This window comes from Drosophila pseudoobscura, chromosome X (assembly GCF_009870125.1).
Source record: "Drosophila pseudoobscura strain MV-25-SWS-2005 chromosome X, UCI_Dpse_MV25, whole genome shotgun sequence".
NCBI classification, from domain to species: Eukaryota; Metazoa; Arthropoda; class Insecta; order Diptera; family Drosophilidae; genus Drosophila; species Drosophila pseudoobscura.
In genome coordinates this window covers 2,333,356-2,349,925 of record NC_046683.1, presented here as the reverse complement: position 1 = coordinate 2,349,925, position 16,570 = coordinate 2,333,356, and the positions used below count along the sequence as shown (strand labels likewise).

Sequence of the window (16,570 nt, the reverse complement as noted above, 5' to 3'; positions counted from 1 at the left end):
GAGATAGCCACAAGGGCGAGGCAGAGCCACAAAAAAGTGAGGAAAATGTACGGAAACGGCTGTCAATAAAATAAATGAGCGCCATTAGCAGCGGAAAATGATGAACACTTGAAAGTGTTTCGCCCGGCAAGCATCGAACAGGACCCAAAAGCCGCTGGCCGCTCGCCCCTGGGCCCCGGGCCCTGCCCCCTGTCAGTGCCACACTGCCACGCCCCCAAGCGACTACGCCCCATTTCTGGGGGCAAAGCAAACAGCAGTAGAGATAAAATGAGAGAGAGAAAGCAATGGGGAAGGGGGGAAAGGACAATGCAAAACATTGGCAATGGAGAAATGGTGGGGAATCGGGAAGCGGGCCATGGGCACGGGATGCCATACGAGTGGTGAAATTTCGAGCATTTATCGATATGGGTCGGTTTATCGGTAATCGACTGGAAGAACTTCCGATGGAAGTACATATGTACATAAATCGATAGTCGATAAGGAGAACTATCGGTGGAAGTACACATATCGATAGTCGATAAGGAGAACTATCGGTGGAAGTACACATATCGAAAGTCGATAAGAAAAACTATCGATAGAATTACTCACATATATCGATAGTCGATTGAAAGAACTTTCGATATAAGTGTTTACACATGTTTATCGTTAATCGATTGGAGGAACTTGCGGTAGAAAATGATATATCGATAATCGAGAGGGAGAACTATCGATGAAAGTACATACATGTATCGGTAATGGATTGGAAGAACTATCGATATGCGTATTTACACATGTTGGTCGATAATAGATTGGAAGAAATTTCGATAGAAGAAGAACTATCGATGGAAGTACTTACATGTATCGATAATCGACTGGAAGAACTGTCGATGGAAGTTCAAGTTATCCATGAAAGAAATGGATACATTTGGTTAAATCAGCGAACAGATTAATCAATGGAATAATCGGTGGATATCGATAAGTCATCGAATTGGATCGAATTTGAACAATCGATGAAAGATTCTATCTGTCGAACGATAGGTAGTCGATAACTCTTTAGTTATTCCTGTTTCTCTCACTCCATTCCCTTTAGGTTTCAATCAAATTTCGATCCACTTTTCTCAGCCATCCTTTTGCCATCCACAGTGCCACAGTGCCGCAGTGCCGCAGCGCATCGTCTGGACTTTGCCAGTCGCCTAGATCGCAAGATATTCCAGTGAGACGTGTGCGTGGGGCTTCGGGCGGGGGGCCTGGGGTGTTCGGGGTGGCCTACTTCACTGCCGTCTTCTCCCCGCATGACGCAACTGCGAGGCGTGGGTGGTGAGGGTGGGGGGTGGGTGGTGAGGGGGGTGTGGGGGGTGGGGGTGTGCTGGCAGTTGTGTGGGTCTCAAAGCCGAAGGCAAACAAGTCGCGTATATATTTGTGCAAATAAAATTTGCTTGAATAATTTTATGAATGGTAGACAAACTGTTAAAGCGAATGCCAGGGACGGGGAGGGGGAGAGGGCCAAGAGTGAAAGAGCAAACGAGGACTAGGAAGGGGGGGGGGGGGGCGGGAGGGAGCGTGGGAAAACGTCATGACATACAATTTACTATTGCATCAAAGGGTTAATTGCACACACAAATGTCTCTCTCTCTCTGTGTGTGTGTGTGTGGGTGTGTGTCTCTGTGTGTGTGTGTGTGGGTCCGTTTGCTGGTTACCGTAAGTGGCACACAATTACGCTGCCAGCCGCCTTTTCAAGTGTATTTTTCTTGCGGTGCATTTTCCACGTGCCATCACGGCTCTCCCTCTCTCCCTCTACCACCCTCTCCCCCCTCTCTCTCTCTCTCTCTCTGACTCTCTCTCTCTGTGCGTGTGTGAAGTGTTTAAATAAACGACAACACTTGAAATAAATTGCAGCAAATCAAGTTAAATAAATTGCTCGAATATACGGGGCAACATCAACGCCGCATCAACGAACGGAACGGAACGAATGGAGGCGCCACCGGCAGCCCAAAAGGAGGCGCCCCACCAAGGAGGCGCCCCCCCATTCGTGTTTCAATTGAATTGAAGAATTCTCAACCGATGTTTGTGGAGATATTTTCAGAGAGCAAGCAGGACTCCAGGAGACACTCGTGGGCCATGGATTGCCCCCCCTCAGTAGGCGCATATCTAGGCCCTGGGCTACTCCCCACTGGCCCCCCCACTGGCCCTCCCACTGGCCCTGCCACTGACCCTGGCCCTGCCCCACGGCGTATGGCAGATAATTGCGGCCTTCTTTTTGGAATTAGTTGCTTTTGTTTGCCGATCAATTAACGAAGCAATTAACAATCGGATTAAGTCCGTTGCCACATTAATCGCTCTCTCAATTAAATAATAATCAATCCGTGCGGTGGGTGGCTTTTTTCTATGGCACATAAATCCCCCCCAAAAAGGGATCCCTGGGCCCTTGTGGGGCCTTTCTTTTCGTCATTTTATTTGCTCGGAAAACGGGTTGAAACGGAAAAACGGAGACCATATGTGCCACTTGGGGGTTTATTTGTTCGGCGGCGACGGCGGCCTGAGAATTGTCCGCATGTTTTGCTCTACGCCCATGGCACTGGCAGGGACAGGGACAGGGGGACAGTGACAGGGGGGAGGGGGGGTGGAGCAAATATCCATATACTTTGATTAAGTGCGTGGCTCCGACGAGAGATTGACTCATTTGCCTGCCATTTTTGATGGAATGTCGCCAACTAAAATATCCCCCCCCCCTACCCACCGCCACACCCCTCCCCCACTCAAGGCTCCACGGTGTCCGCCCAATGGCCTCGTTTTGGGCCAAGTTTATCGCGTTGTTTGCCTTCTGCTTTGTTGGCCTTTGCCGCTTTGTCAACACTCGGGGCGTAGGGAGGGGGGCGTTGGGGGGCGGTGGGGGGCGTGGAGCGACAAAAACCTAAACGAAAAGGGTTGTAAAAACGTAATGGGGAGCTGAATAAAACACAGCGAACGTGCGGCAGGCTCGTGAACGTAGTCAAGACCGTGGCATACCCTGGGATTCCAATCAATACCACATCGAGCGCCAACCGAGGCCTGCTGCTGCATGACGCGGCATGCGGAAAGTGTCCCTGGAACAGCCCTGGATAAGTGCCCATGAGATGTGCTCCTTTGTCCCCCTTCTGCCCTGCACAGCACACCCTGCAATCCCCTGCAAAAAAAAATATATGGTATATATTCAAAAAGTGTCATAAATGTAATACAACTTTTCCTTTATGACAGCTGCATGTGTGTGCGCCTCTGTGTGTGTGTGTGTGGCTCGGTGTTTGTGTTGTTCGCGTTGTTCAAGTGCCGCTTGAACAGAAACTTCTCCTCCAATAAAAATAAAAATAAACACACAAAAAAATAGAGTTCAAATAAAACTAGAAAAGACCAAAGACCCCCCCCCCCCCCTCTCAGAAATATGTCTATGTGTATCCCAGAGATACACAAAAGTATCCTTTTACCTTTTTCTCGAAAGGGGCACCCCCCGCCCTCCCTCCAAGGGTCAACCAAATCCTGAGGTAGGGCCATAAAATGAATTAGAAAATTTGTACGATATTTATGGGCAAGGACGGTGTTGTTGTTGTGGTTTTTCCCAATCGAAAAAGGGGGCCAAGAAGCGGCATAGAAGCCACCGACCAAAATGAGTTTATCCCCCCCCCCCCCCCCCCCGAAAGCCCACCCCGAAAGCCCCACGGAACCCCGACAGTGCGTTTCCACATTGTATGGCAAGGATTTTACTGGTGAATCCCCAAACGATTATAGACCAAAATAAGTTTTTATCGATTTTCGATATGTTTATGGGGAAAATTTCCCACTTAAACAATTAAGTACTCCAATATTCGTCCATATTCGGATACGGGCAGTCGTTGGAGAAGGGCAGAAATCGAACTTATCGTATATCGAATATTTATCGACGCGCAGATATCGAATAGGTTTAGTTCCTGCACAAAAACAATCTTTCCAACTTGAAGAATCATTGAAAAACTATCCTATCGCCCCGAGGAACAAACGGGATCCGGGATCCTTCGTTATCCTTTGTCCTACAAGGGATACCGGGCCCAAACAAACCTGAAAACTATACTGCTTGGAAGGTGTTCCTGCGGTGTTTCTCGTCCTCTTAATCCTTTGGGATCCTTGGGGGATTCCCATACCTTCAATTGCCTTGGGGGCGTCCAAAGACCCCAGAGTTCCGATATCGTCCCACACCTTGGCATAAAACTGATGAAATTTGGCTTCTTTTTTGGCGTTTTGAATCTGCTCTGGAATATCTTCGAAGGGGCTCCCCAGGACCCAGTCCCTATGCTTTCGAGGCCCACTGTCTGCCACTCTTTTTCCTCTGTTCCTTTTACGTTCCGTTCCATCTGTTCCGCCTGTTCCATCTGTGTGTGGTCTATGGTAAGTGCTCTTTAGTAGTCCTCTCCTTTGAAAGGTTGAAGGCAGTGCCAGGCTGCAACAAACCCAAATTGCACACAGAGTGCCCCCCGCACCCCACACTCCCCCCGCACCCCACCCCGCACACATATGGAAAACATTCTGCCAAAAAGTTGTTGCAAAAATTTAAAAATAAATTTAAAATGTTGCTTTTATCGAATTGCCGGGGAAGCCAGGGAAGAGGGGCGGTGTGGCGCCTTTTGGCATGCAGATTGCCAGAACCGATGGCGACACTTCCACCGACAGAAGCCCAGAAGGAGACAGAGAGAGAGAGAGAGAGAGAGAGAGAGACACGAAGCATTGGATACCCTGGAGGCGCCTTCGGACACCCCTGGACCCGTGGATCCATTGAGGTGAACGTGTTCGATCCCCCTTCGGTCCTCCAGGAGGGGAGCACTGCGGCCTTCGATCATACGCGATGCCGTTGCCCCCCTGCACAACATCTGTTCGAGGAACCCACCAAAAGGAGGGCGAGAGGGAGACAGGAAGCTGCCAAGGGCTTCTTCCACTTCCACACATGAGGGGTGGGGAGGAGGGGGAGAGACAACGGAAAAACGAATTGAAACTGCCGTGAAAATAAATTTAAGAGAACAAAAAAAAAACAAACAAAAACAGAAATGAAAAGGAAACTGGAAATGAAAGCAAAAATGGAGCAAAAAGGAGCAAAGCACCCGCCGCCTCCTCTGCCTCCTCCTCTGCCGCCGCAAGGAAAAAGCCGTAGCGTATGCAAGGCATCCCCCCACCCCTCCCCCCCTTTCCACCCCCCCTCCCCACCAAGCATCCGTGGCACTGCGGAGCTGTGGAAGATTGCTTAAAGTTTTATTGGTTGTTGTTTGCAAAGCAAAAACTTTACTTTTGCGCGCTTTTCTAACGGTGCAAACACACACACACACACACAGGGACACACACACACACACACACACAGGGAAAGGCGAGGCAAAAGTTGCCGAATGGAGGCGGGGGTAAGGTGGGGGGGCGGGAAGAGGCGTGGCATGTCGTGGTGTGGCGTACACCCGCGATTCCTTGTTGCTTTCTTTTACTTCTTTTTGTATGCTCTTTGTCCAGTCTCCCCCTCCCCCCACCCCATCCCCCCTTCGTTCTTTTTCTTCTTTTGGGAAACTGAAACTGCCGTTAGTCAAGAGGAGCACCGCTATTCCCATTTCCATGGCCATTCCCATTCCCCAATCCCCAATCCGCCGCACACATCCGGAAGTCGTCGAAGCAGTCGCCAGGAGTCGATGCAATGCCTCGAATGCCAGCTCCGACTGGGAGTGGGAGTGGCAGTGGCAGTGGCAGGGCCCCTCTCCCCCCCTCCACCCACCGCTGGAGCTCAAGTTGAGGTCATCTCGAGAGGCAGGAAGCAGCCAAAGGAAGAGCGAATCGAGTGCCGTCGCTTGAATGCGTGTAATTTTCATAAACAAAATAGTTAAACATCCCACTGTAGCACTCTCTAATGGTCGTCCTGGTGGTCCTTGCAGCCATTCCCATTCCCATTCCCATCATCATCACCCTCTTCCTCTACCGCCCCCTCCAACGGTCATTTCAAGTGCAAAAGTACACCGAAAGTTTTGTGGTCGCTTTCCCCACTCCTCTCTCCTCTCTCCCTCTTCAAAAGAGAGAGAGAGAGAGACCTTGTATTGGGAGACAAATAGAGAAAGAGATAGAGGATATATGTATCCTTTTCCGAGGAGTTTTGGCAGAGTCTAAACGTTTTCTGGCAGCCACAGAATAGGGGAATTCTTAAGATTAAGCCCTCGCTGCCTTTTCCTCTCAAATGAGGGAAAAAAAAGATGTCTTATCGCTAAAAACTAGACCAACAAATAATTCAACTGTAAGGCAACACCTGAGTACCCCAACCGATATCCCGATATCAACCCTGACCGATACGATTCGTTCTGCGATCGACAGGAAGAGGCGACAGGCATGAAAGATCCCTGTACGATTTCCCGGTCCTTTTCGCATGGTTTGGGGTTACCAAAAGATCCAGGAGACTGGCCCAAGGCGAGATCCAACTACGCCCAAATACCGCCGATAAATATATACCAAGAACACCCTGTGTTACGGAGACCTTTGCAATTACAAACCTTTAACCACAGTCCCAACGGTGATACCCATTGGCTCTCTGCTCCAAGCCTCAGTGGCAGAGGGGAAGCAGGGCTTGCCCTGTGTCTGCCTTGCCTTCATCCTTGCCTGATCTCCAAAGAAACAAGAATCTGTAGCCCACAGGAGAACACATCTGACCAATGCAGTCCGAAGATAGCACTAATGTAGGCATCCAGCCCACAAAAACGTATCCTTTGCGTAGGTCTAGATCCCACCTCACTGCCAGATCACACACAGGCTCTGATTTTAAGGTCTCAGCAGTGGGGGACCCCCAAATATCATTGAGAATGATTCGAATGCCGGAACCGGCCTTGCCCATAGATATCCCCCCTCTCTCTTTTGGTATTCCTTTTTGTATTGCATTTAACATTTAATTTTATGCTCAAATTCCATTCAATGGTTCTCTAGCAGAAGTAGATGCGGGATTGTGGGTGGATTGCGTGGGTTTCGTGGGTTTCAAGGAGCAAAAAACAAACAGAACAAGGAGAGCCTCAGGGGGGAGGGAGGCGTTCAAGGGCCTGGGGGCCGTCGCCATTCAGTGCAGCTTCAGCTGGTCGGGCTTGCAGAGGTCCATCTTGATCAGCCACTGGCGGACGTTCTCGCGCTGGTCCCCCTCCAGATGGATGACCAGCCCCTGGTCGGGGTGCTCGGTGACGGTGCCGTTGCACGCGAACTCCTTGCGGCAGGCGCGCGTGATCTTCTTCAGGTCGAACTCGGCGGCCAGGCCCTGGACGGTGGTGATCGTCTTGCGGCTGCTGCTGCGCTGCTGCACGCGAATGTGCACCAGATTCTCCATCAGACTCTCCACCAGGCTCTCCTCCCGAGGGTCGCTCGAGGCTGCCGCTGTGGGCTCTTGGGTGTTGTTCGTATTCCGATCAAACGACATTTTGTGGAACAGATGTGTTTGCTTGTGCTGATAGTTTCAACTGTGGCAGGTCTCCCAGCCGGGTGGAGTGACAGACAGGGCAGGGCCTTCCCTGGGATGTTGCTTAGACCTTAGACCGGCATCAATCATCATCGAGAGAGACACGGAGAGAGCGAACGGACATCACCCATTGATTATCCTTTTCATTGGAGTACGCCTCGTGCCACGCCTACCTCCTTACCCCCCCACACACGCACACACACACGCACTCCGCTCCAGCGCCCATGGAAATGGCACTTAATGGCCGTCGCCGCCAAAGGAAAACTTTGTGAAAACTTTTCACAGAACGAAAGGAAGAGCCTCCTCTGTCTGTGTGTGTGTGCGCGTGTGTGTGTGTGTGTGTGTGGAGGAATGTCATTGGCGGAAATTGAAACGCACATGACAATCCATTTCATCAGCAGTTTAGTTGCTTTTAGAACATTTTTCGAAGAGCCAGAGGACCTGCTCCTGCTGCTCCTGCTGCTCCTGCTAGGGGTAATCGATGCCTTGTGCATGTCCTTTCAATGCTGTGTGGGGGGGTGTGGGGCCTGCCCCCATGGGCCATGTGATGTGAGTGGCAGCCACTAAGCCAAATCAACAAAAATCAACAAAAATCAACATTTCGGACAACAAAGTCCTTGACTGTTAAAGTTAACCGGACAGCAGGACACGCAGGACATGCAGCAAAGCAGCAAAGGAGCAAAGGAGGAGTGGAGGAGAGGAGGAGCCAAATGCCATAACACAGCATAATACAAGAAGAGGAGGAAAAAAACTGTCTGTGTCTGTCTGTCTGTCTGTTTATGCCAGGCATCATCATCATCTTGGGGCTACAAGCCATGGCCATGGTCCATGCGTCTCTCTGCAAGGCGGTGGGGGGGCGTGGGGCGGGGCGGGGCACGGCCGGAGTGTGTATAATCAATGTCAGTCAATATTTTCCCAAAGCGAGGACAAAAGACAAAAAGGGAGCACAAGGGCGGAGGGCGGAGGGCGGAGGAGCGGAGTGGAGCCTCAAATGGAATTGAATTGAAAGGCAAAAATGAAAACGAAACGGGAATCGAATCCAAAGAATCCCAGCATCCATCCAACAGACGACGAAAACATAACAAAAACTAAATTACATATGCATACAAAAATCAATGTCAACGTATGGGTGTATCCTGTATCTGTATCTCTGTATCTGTATCTGTATCTTTATCTCTGTCTGTATCTGTGTGTCGTTATGCTAAATGACAACAACGAATGGCCTACAACATTTTCTGATTAGTTTGCGAAACGACGAGGGCCATGCCCCCCCCCCCTCCCACCACCCACCGACATCGCTGACAACTGACGGAAAATCTCAAGGCAAAGGGAAAGGGAAAGGTCAGAGGTCGCAAGGCATTCAAAAACTGCCCTCAATTAGCTTTCAATTGTTCTCGTCGGGGTCTCCAGGGCGCAAATTCATTATTGGCCGAAAGACAATCGAAAATCAAAGACAAATACGAGAGAGAGAGAGAGAGAAAGCCCCAACTCTCAGAGCACTCTCCTTGGCCCCTTTAAAGTATTCCTTCTGCTCCTCCATTCCTCAGCGAATTAGCCCCCAAATTGCATCTTCCAGCGAGGGAGGTGGGGGCTCGGCCGTTCCGCTTATTAGCCTCATTTGCGGACATGCGGCAAGGACACGCCAAAGGACCTGCACAACGAGTGGATTTCAAATTTGTTTTTAATTTTCTACATTATTCTGTCGTCCACATTCCGTATAGACTTTTTCCGCACGCATTACCAGGCGCCGCGGCACCCTGTGGCCCTCCTTAACCCTTGTGTGTCCCTTTTGTGGGGGCGTGTGTGGGGGGGGGGGGGGAGGGGGTTCCTTGCCTCCTCTGCCACGGCAGCCGGCAGTTTCGTCTCTCGCATATTAATGAGCTTTCGTCTTTAACACGCTCTTGAATTAGTTGCGAAACGCGATTCGCCGTCGCCGTCGTCTTTGCCCCTCCACCCACCACCCTCCACCATTTCCACCATTTCCACCTTTTCCACGGGGGGGGGGGGCAAAACTTTCCTTTCCTACCCGCAGACACTTCTGCGGTTACGTTTTTTTTTCCACCTTTTCCTCCTGGCATTTTAATTTTCTTTGCCTTTTACTCTCCCCCTCCCCCCTCACTCTCTCTTCGCTCTCTCTTCTGCTCTTCTCTCTGTTTTGTGCTGCGTACCCTTTCAGCGAAAGGTTTCATCATTTTTAAGTGGATTTTTAGTTTTGTTAGACAGACACCTGTCGTCTGTGGCTCTGGTCTTTGACGGCAGCTTAGGCGCTGTTTAGTTCTCGAACTTATGCTTATGACGGGCAGCTTTTTTTCTAAACTTTCAAAAGCACATGACAGGCCTATTCGAAAGTTGGCGGGGTTTGTTCAAATCTGTTCAAGCGAGCAGAAAATACAAAAAAAATACCAGAACAAATACCAGAGAAATTATAAAATGAATTCCATAATATATGCACAAAAACTATACAAATACCAGAAAAATACTTAAAAGAAGACTAGATAAGACACCAGAAAATACTAGAAAAGATTCTTGAATGGAAACCGCGAAGTCTAGGCAATAACCAAAAATATGCTATAAAAATACCATAAAAACGTCTAGAATAAATACCAGAAAATATGCACAAAAAATACTTAAAAGAAGAGTAGAAAAAACCAACATTAAACACCAGAAAATACCAGAAAAAATACCAGAAAAACTACATGACAAAAAATACAGGATTAAAATACGCGAAATCTATACAATAACCAAAAATATGCTCTAAAAATACCATAAAAACGTCTTGAATAAATACCAGAAAATACTAAAAGAAATACCGAAAACTGAGAAAATCAAGTGCCCGACCTGTTCGAAAGGTCGAGAGTTTATTGCTATTCCTACGCGAGAATTCGCAGGCAAAAAACGCAGCCCATCAACCGAGGGGCTCAGCTGCACGACGCGCGTATCCGCATCCGGGAAGGATGCAACAAGAGCTAGGAATAGAGCACTCCGCACTTCGACTTGGAGGAAAGCAAAGCCTATTGCTGTGTTTTTGGGTCCCGCATCTTGGATTTTAGACAACTTCATGGTGGAGTTTTGCTCCTCCCGCTCCTGTTTCCTCTTTTTCTTCGGCTGTTGCTCATTTTGCGCTTAATTTCCGTTTTAATTTCGCTCGTTTTATTCAAAACCTTTTCGCTGTCGCTCCGACATCTTTCTTTGACTGCCATCCCGCCATCTATTCCGGCGCTTCTTTCGTTTCCTTCGAGCGGCGAGAAAACGCGAGCCTCATAGCAATTAGGTCCTGTCTAAGGTCCTGCGGCGGACAGCAGCAGGTTGTTGTTGTTGTCCATCTTTGTGCCGTGTTTGCCTTTGACTTTGACTTTGAGGCCTTCGCTGTCCTTCCGCTTTTCCGCTTTTCCCCGTGCTTTGTGTCTAGTTTTCCTTCGCTGCTGGTCAGCTGCTGACGTAGGCACAAACACACACACACACACAGCAGCCCTATACACACCTATACAGCCACGTCTATGTGTACAAATTTCATACGCCAGCAGAAAATTCATTCCCGCGCGTGTCACCTACATACATCCTTTTCCCAGGACTACATCTGTCCCTTCGACAGGCCTTTGATATATATATGTATGTACATAATTGCCCATGTATGTGTGCATCTGTGTGTGTTCTGTGTGATTTGTATGATTTATAAATGAGAGTCGATGCATTACCATATCTATCCGACCGCCCATCCATCCACCCCATCTCGCATGCTCTCTCCTCTCTGCTCTCTGCTCTGTCGCTGCTCATAAATTTTTCAACGAAATTTGTCACCCACATGGCCACGCCCCCGGCCGCCCCTGCCGCCCCTTGTTTGACCACAACAAGGAATCGATTTGAATAATTTGAGAGGCGGCTAATCTTCTGCCACAAAGCAAACAACAAGCGGATGACAAACCTCCGAGTACAATGAATACATTCATTATCATTAGTGATTGACACACACACACACACACACACACACACACATTGGAATGCCCCCCTGCAGTCCGTCCATATTTTAAAGCCCTCGATCTACTCGATTTCATCGAATAAACTAAATTTGCTCCGTAGATACTTCTATCTATATATCTCTTTCGCTGAGATACTTTTCTTAAAACAGTTTCTATTGGGTAGCTACCCCCAAAAGAATGTCTATATTCATCATTCGATTTGCTAGAGATATACGATAAAAGTGCCTAAGTATCTTTCGGTTTGGAGAGTTAATATATCTAGAGTTTACTACTATTTTCTGTTCCTCCATCGTCACGTGCCATAGCAAATCAATAGCAACTCTTTTCAAGTCTTTTATCCACAATCTTCAACATTTTGTCCTTGAAGTACATCAAAAAGGGAGCTCCTTCCACTTTTGGGCTACAATTTTTGTTGTTTTTCTTTGTTTGTTTTTTGATTATTAAATTAAACATAATTTCCTCTTGTGTGTGCGTGTGCGTGTGCGTGTCAGAGACGTGCCTGTGGGGCGGGGTGGGGGTGGGGGTGGGGGGACCACCTCAATTATGAGATAATTGAATGGGAAATGGGAAAGAAGATGCATTGTTGGCTTTGTTGGTTCTGCAAATTTTGTGAGTGAATTCATTCGAAAACACCCACACACCCACACATCGTATCTGTCCCTCCCTCCCCCCTCCCTTTTTGGGATGGTGGGGCGGGTGTTCGTACACAAAGAACCGCTTGGATGGTCTCATTAGACAGAAGATTCGTTACTTTCATGGTCCTTGGTTCTGGTTTTCACTTGACTTTTTTTTTAGCCCGCCCCCTACTCCTCCTCCTTCTCCGCCACCGCGTCGTTTCCACTTGCACTTTCCACTCAAAAATTCCGCCCCCACAAAGATACACCACACATGCATACACACATCTCTCTCTCTCTCTCTCTCACTCTGTGTGTGTGACTTTATCTGCTTTCGGTTGCTTTTATTGTAGCACATACTCTTTCAGGGGGTTCCATTGGCAGAGCCTTTCTTTTATTGAAAAAGCTTTAAAAAGTTTAAAAAGTGTTTTTTGAAAAAACATGATAAGTACTAGTAAAAATACCAAAAAATACTAGTAAAAGTACCAGAAAATACTAATAAAAATACCAGATAAATACTTTTGAAAATACCAGATAAATAATAGTAAAATAATACCAGATAAATACTTGTAAAAATACCAAATAAAGATTAGTATAAATACCAAATAAATACTAGTAAAAATACCAAATAAATACTAGTAAAAATACCAGATAAACACTAGACCAAATATCAGAAAATCGTAAAAAAAAAGCAGATAAATACTCGTATAAATACCAGATAAATACTATAAAAATCACCAGTAAATAAATTGAGAAAATATTAAAAAAAGAATTGCAGACAAATACAGTTAAATTCCAGAAGAAAAAAACAGAAAATACTAGAAAAAATGTCAAATTATACTAGAAAAAAAACAGTAAAAAGCGATGAATAATACCAGCCCTAGTCACATCAAAATACTATCCTTTTAGGCTATTTACTGTGCTAAATATGAGTATATCTCGTAGAGACATTTATCTCGTATATGTACGTGTATCTTCCATGGAAACATTGGATCTTTAACGGGTATTATACACTTCGTATTACCGAATCTTTTTTCTGTATTTTCTCTGTGGCTTTTTATTTTAAGGCTGGAAAATGTTTGTTCTGTTGCTGTGCTTTGCGCCTAAATTGTTGAACGCTCTTGTCCTTGTCTTTATTAAAACTTTGCCTCCAGCAGTAAACATACTCTCAGCATGAAAGAGAGGGAGGGGGAGGGAGAGGGAGAGAGACAGAAGTCTAACCATTAACATGGTCGCACTTGTTTGCCTGGCACTGGCACTGGCACTGGCCCTGGCTTTGGCTCTCTCTTTCTCTCTCTCTGTCTCTCTCTGTGTGTGTGGATGTTGCCGCTGGTTAAATAATCTTGTCCTGGAAAGCGCCAACCCCAACCCGAACCCCTCTAGAGTGGGGCTCTCCGTGGATGTTGACCAACAGTTGACCCTCAAATGGGGGACCAGACCAGGCCTCGTCTTTCAACTTGACTTTCTGTTCTGTTCTGTTCGGTTCTGTTCGGAATGTAAGTTGCAGGAGAGGCCTAGTCAGCCACGGAAAATGCAATTCGTATTCATGGCAACATGTGTGCAGCAGCCACAGTCCCAGCCTCAGCCATGGCAAGGACATTCACCAGTGGCTCCTCATCCACATCCACATCCACATTCGCCTTTCAGGGCAGCGCACACACTCTGCTCTGGCTCTGGCTCTCGCACTCTGGCACTCTGGCACTCGGTCACATTGTATCCACTTTTGAACTCTTGATTCTTCTTTTGTGGCCCGACTGCGGTCTCCACTTGTCTTTGATTTTCCCTCTTTTTACCATCCATCCCCCCCGCCAGTCCCCCGGCCACCCTCTCGCGCTGGGGTCTCCTTTTTCTCTGCTGTGTGTGGACCCACCGCCGTCGGCTAGGAATCCGTGGGTGGCTTTCCTCGACTCTCTCTCTCCCTCTTCTGTGGCGCTCCGTTCCGTGCTTTAACCTTTATTGCATTTTAGCCAAAAGGCAAGTTGGCTTTCCTTTAATGAGCACAATTTTATTAGCCGCTTTAACAATTTTTCCTCCTTTATCCGAGGGATGGCCTTGCCTGGACTGGCGAGGTCCTTGCTTTGCTTTGCTTGGCTTTGCCTTGCTTTATGTACAAAACGAATTTCGGAACTTTTTGTTTGAACATTTTTAGCATATTTGCCTTATGAATTCCATGAAGTGGCCACCATTGGAGCCGCCATCGCCGCGGCACGAAATCAACTTGACCAAAGACCAAACCGAATCCGCGGCCTTCTTTTGCCTTTGACGCTTCACCCCGGGGAAAGACGATCTCACAAAACGAATTAAGAGACGCACAAATTCGTGTGATTCGTTTCGGAAATGGCATTTCAAAGTACAGGGAAATACTTTGGTTCTATCGAGTTTATCGGGCAAGCAATCGATAGAAAGCGATTAACCGTATCTATTGCCTGTAAATGTATCTCCAAGGTAGACAGAGAGAGGAGTATCCACTAATTGGACACTCGATGCTCAAAGCCCTCTCGAGTGTCCTTTAATCGAATTATTGATATCGAAATGAAACGATATTTTAAAGCAGATTGTTGTTACATTGATTGCCTTCCCGGAATTCTTTAAAAGGGGAGCCAGAAAGGTCCTTTAAGATGCTTGAAAAGAACTTGAAATGGTATGCTTTGGCCCTTGCCCCCGTGCCCCTGTGCCCCCGTGCCCCCGTGCCCCCGTGCCCCTCCAACAAAAGTTAGCTTCGAGGGCAATAAATAAGGCAGTGTGTGTGTGTGCTTGTGCCTGTGTTTGTGTTTTTGTGTGTGGATACGAGCGGACACGGGAGGATGGAATCAAACAGGATGAACAACAAGATTCGGGGCCCGGCATCAACAAGAGCAAAGAGCCGTCCGTACCTTGGATGCGATGCCGGTGCCGATCCATCCTGGGATGGCCCGTATCCATGGCGAGTGTTCCTCCTCCTCCTCCTCCGGGAGTCCAGAGCGAGTGCGGCAACTATTTGTAGAAGTTAACGTGAATAATATTTACTTACTGGCATAATAAATAGTGCTTTTGTATGGAGATTGGACGCAACGAGCGAACGCAGACGCAGGATGCCCTAGACACAGACACACAGGCCATCAAAATCTAAAGTATCATCCATCCGCTGCCGCTTTCTTTGTCCATTTCCCATTTCCCTCCTACACCCACACACTCGTACCCTCTCCCCATCCCCCTCCCCGCTCCACCCCTACTGTAAGTACACCCATTTGTTTGTACTTGAGAGCTGGCTCACGTTATTTGCTTAGACAACCAAATCAAATTGAAAAGTAAACTCAGTTAGCATTCAAAAGCTACAAAATGTATTCCGCCATCCCCCACATCCTCCTATTCTCCTTCTCCTCGTCCACAGTGTGTGTGTGTGTGTGTATGCATAGTAGTGTATGTCTACAAAATGGCGACCGAATGGGTCAAGTTCTTGGCAGCGGCCGGCACCGAGACACCGAGGCAACAACTGCACGTCCGTCCGGCTGTCTGTCTGTCTGTCTGTGTGGAAACTGTTGGCAAAGTGAACATCCAATCAGTTCTGGGCTCATCGATAGATCAAACATTTCGCCGTTTGCTGGCAGATGAGCGATAAGTGTCTCGAAAGGTGATCGGAAGCACTTGTAACACTATTTTCACGGTATATTTAGCGTTGAAAAGATATGGGTATATGATTTTGCGAAATTTTCTGGAAAAATACCAAATAAATACTAAAAAACCAAATATATACTAAAAATACTAAAAATAAATACTTAAAATACACGAAAAATACTGGAAAATACCAAACAAATCATAGAAAAAGGTACATAAAATAATGGGACAGATAGCATTGAAAAATACCGTAAAAATACTATAAAAGTACCAGAAAATACTACAATAGTATTTAAATGCGTTTCCACAAAATTACTAAACTACTAAAACTAAGAAAAATACTAGAAACACACATAAAAATACTAAAAAGAATACCAAATATTAAATTAATAAGAAACATACCGGGAAATATACCACAGAAAAGTACTAGACTTCCCACAAAGACACTAGAAAGGGCAGCAGAGACCAAAATACCGAACGCCTAGCCAACCGAGGGGCGCTGCTGCATAACGCCTAGAGAACGCAAAGAGATTTCCAATCGGCGGAGATGTTCCTGGCTCCAATATCTGTGTAGATGGACTCGAATCAATGGAAAATCAAAGAGGAAAGAAAGGAAGGTATTTTCCTCATTACTTATTCAACATTGGAAAACTCACACACACACAGAGACAGAGAGACAGAGAGGGGGAGAGAGGGAGAGGGAGTGTCGTGTCCCTCCAGTGGTAGGAGCCTGGCACATGGTCTTTGGATGGTTTTTGGGAAATCATGTAAATAGATTTACAATAATCATAAATATAAAGCCAGCTTAAGGCCCAGGGCTTAGGTGCAGCTGTGCTGCGGCGCTGAGAGCCGCCCGATGAGGCCAAAGGTGTGCCACAAAAGGCACGAAGGATGGGGCAAGGACTGAACAAATGACATTGACAAAATAGAGACCGAGTAAAGAGACAGAG

General features: G+C 47.2%; 2 protein-coding genes across 4 annotated transcripts in view; both read right to left on the bottom strand.

Moving 5' to 3' along the window:
* The window catches only part of LOC6902283 (chaoptin), a 180,475-nt gene that overhangs the window by 124,895 nt on the left and 39,010 nt on the right, over nt 1-16,570 (bottom strand). The gene's annotated exons all lie outside the window — the stretch shown is intronic.
* On the bottom strand, nt 6,844-7,471 carry LOC6902288 (eukaryotic translation initiation factor eIF1-like). The gene has a single exon (XM_002133779.3). The coding sequence runs from the start codon at nt 7,394-7,396 to the stop codon at nt 7,046-7,048; it is 351 nt and encodes a 116-aa protein (XP_002133815.1). The 5' UTR covers nt 7,397-7,471; the 3' UTR covers nt 6,844-7,045.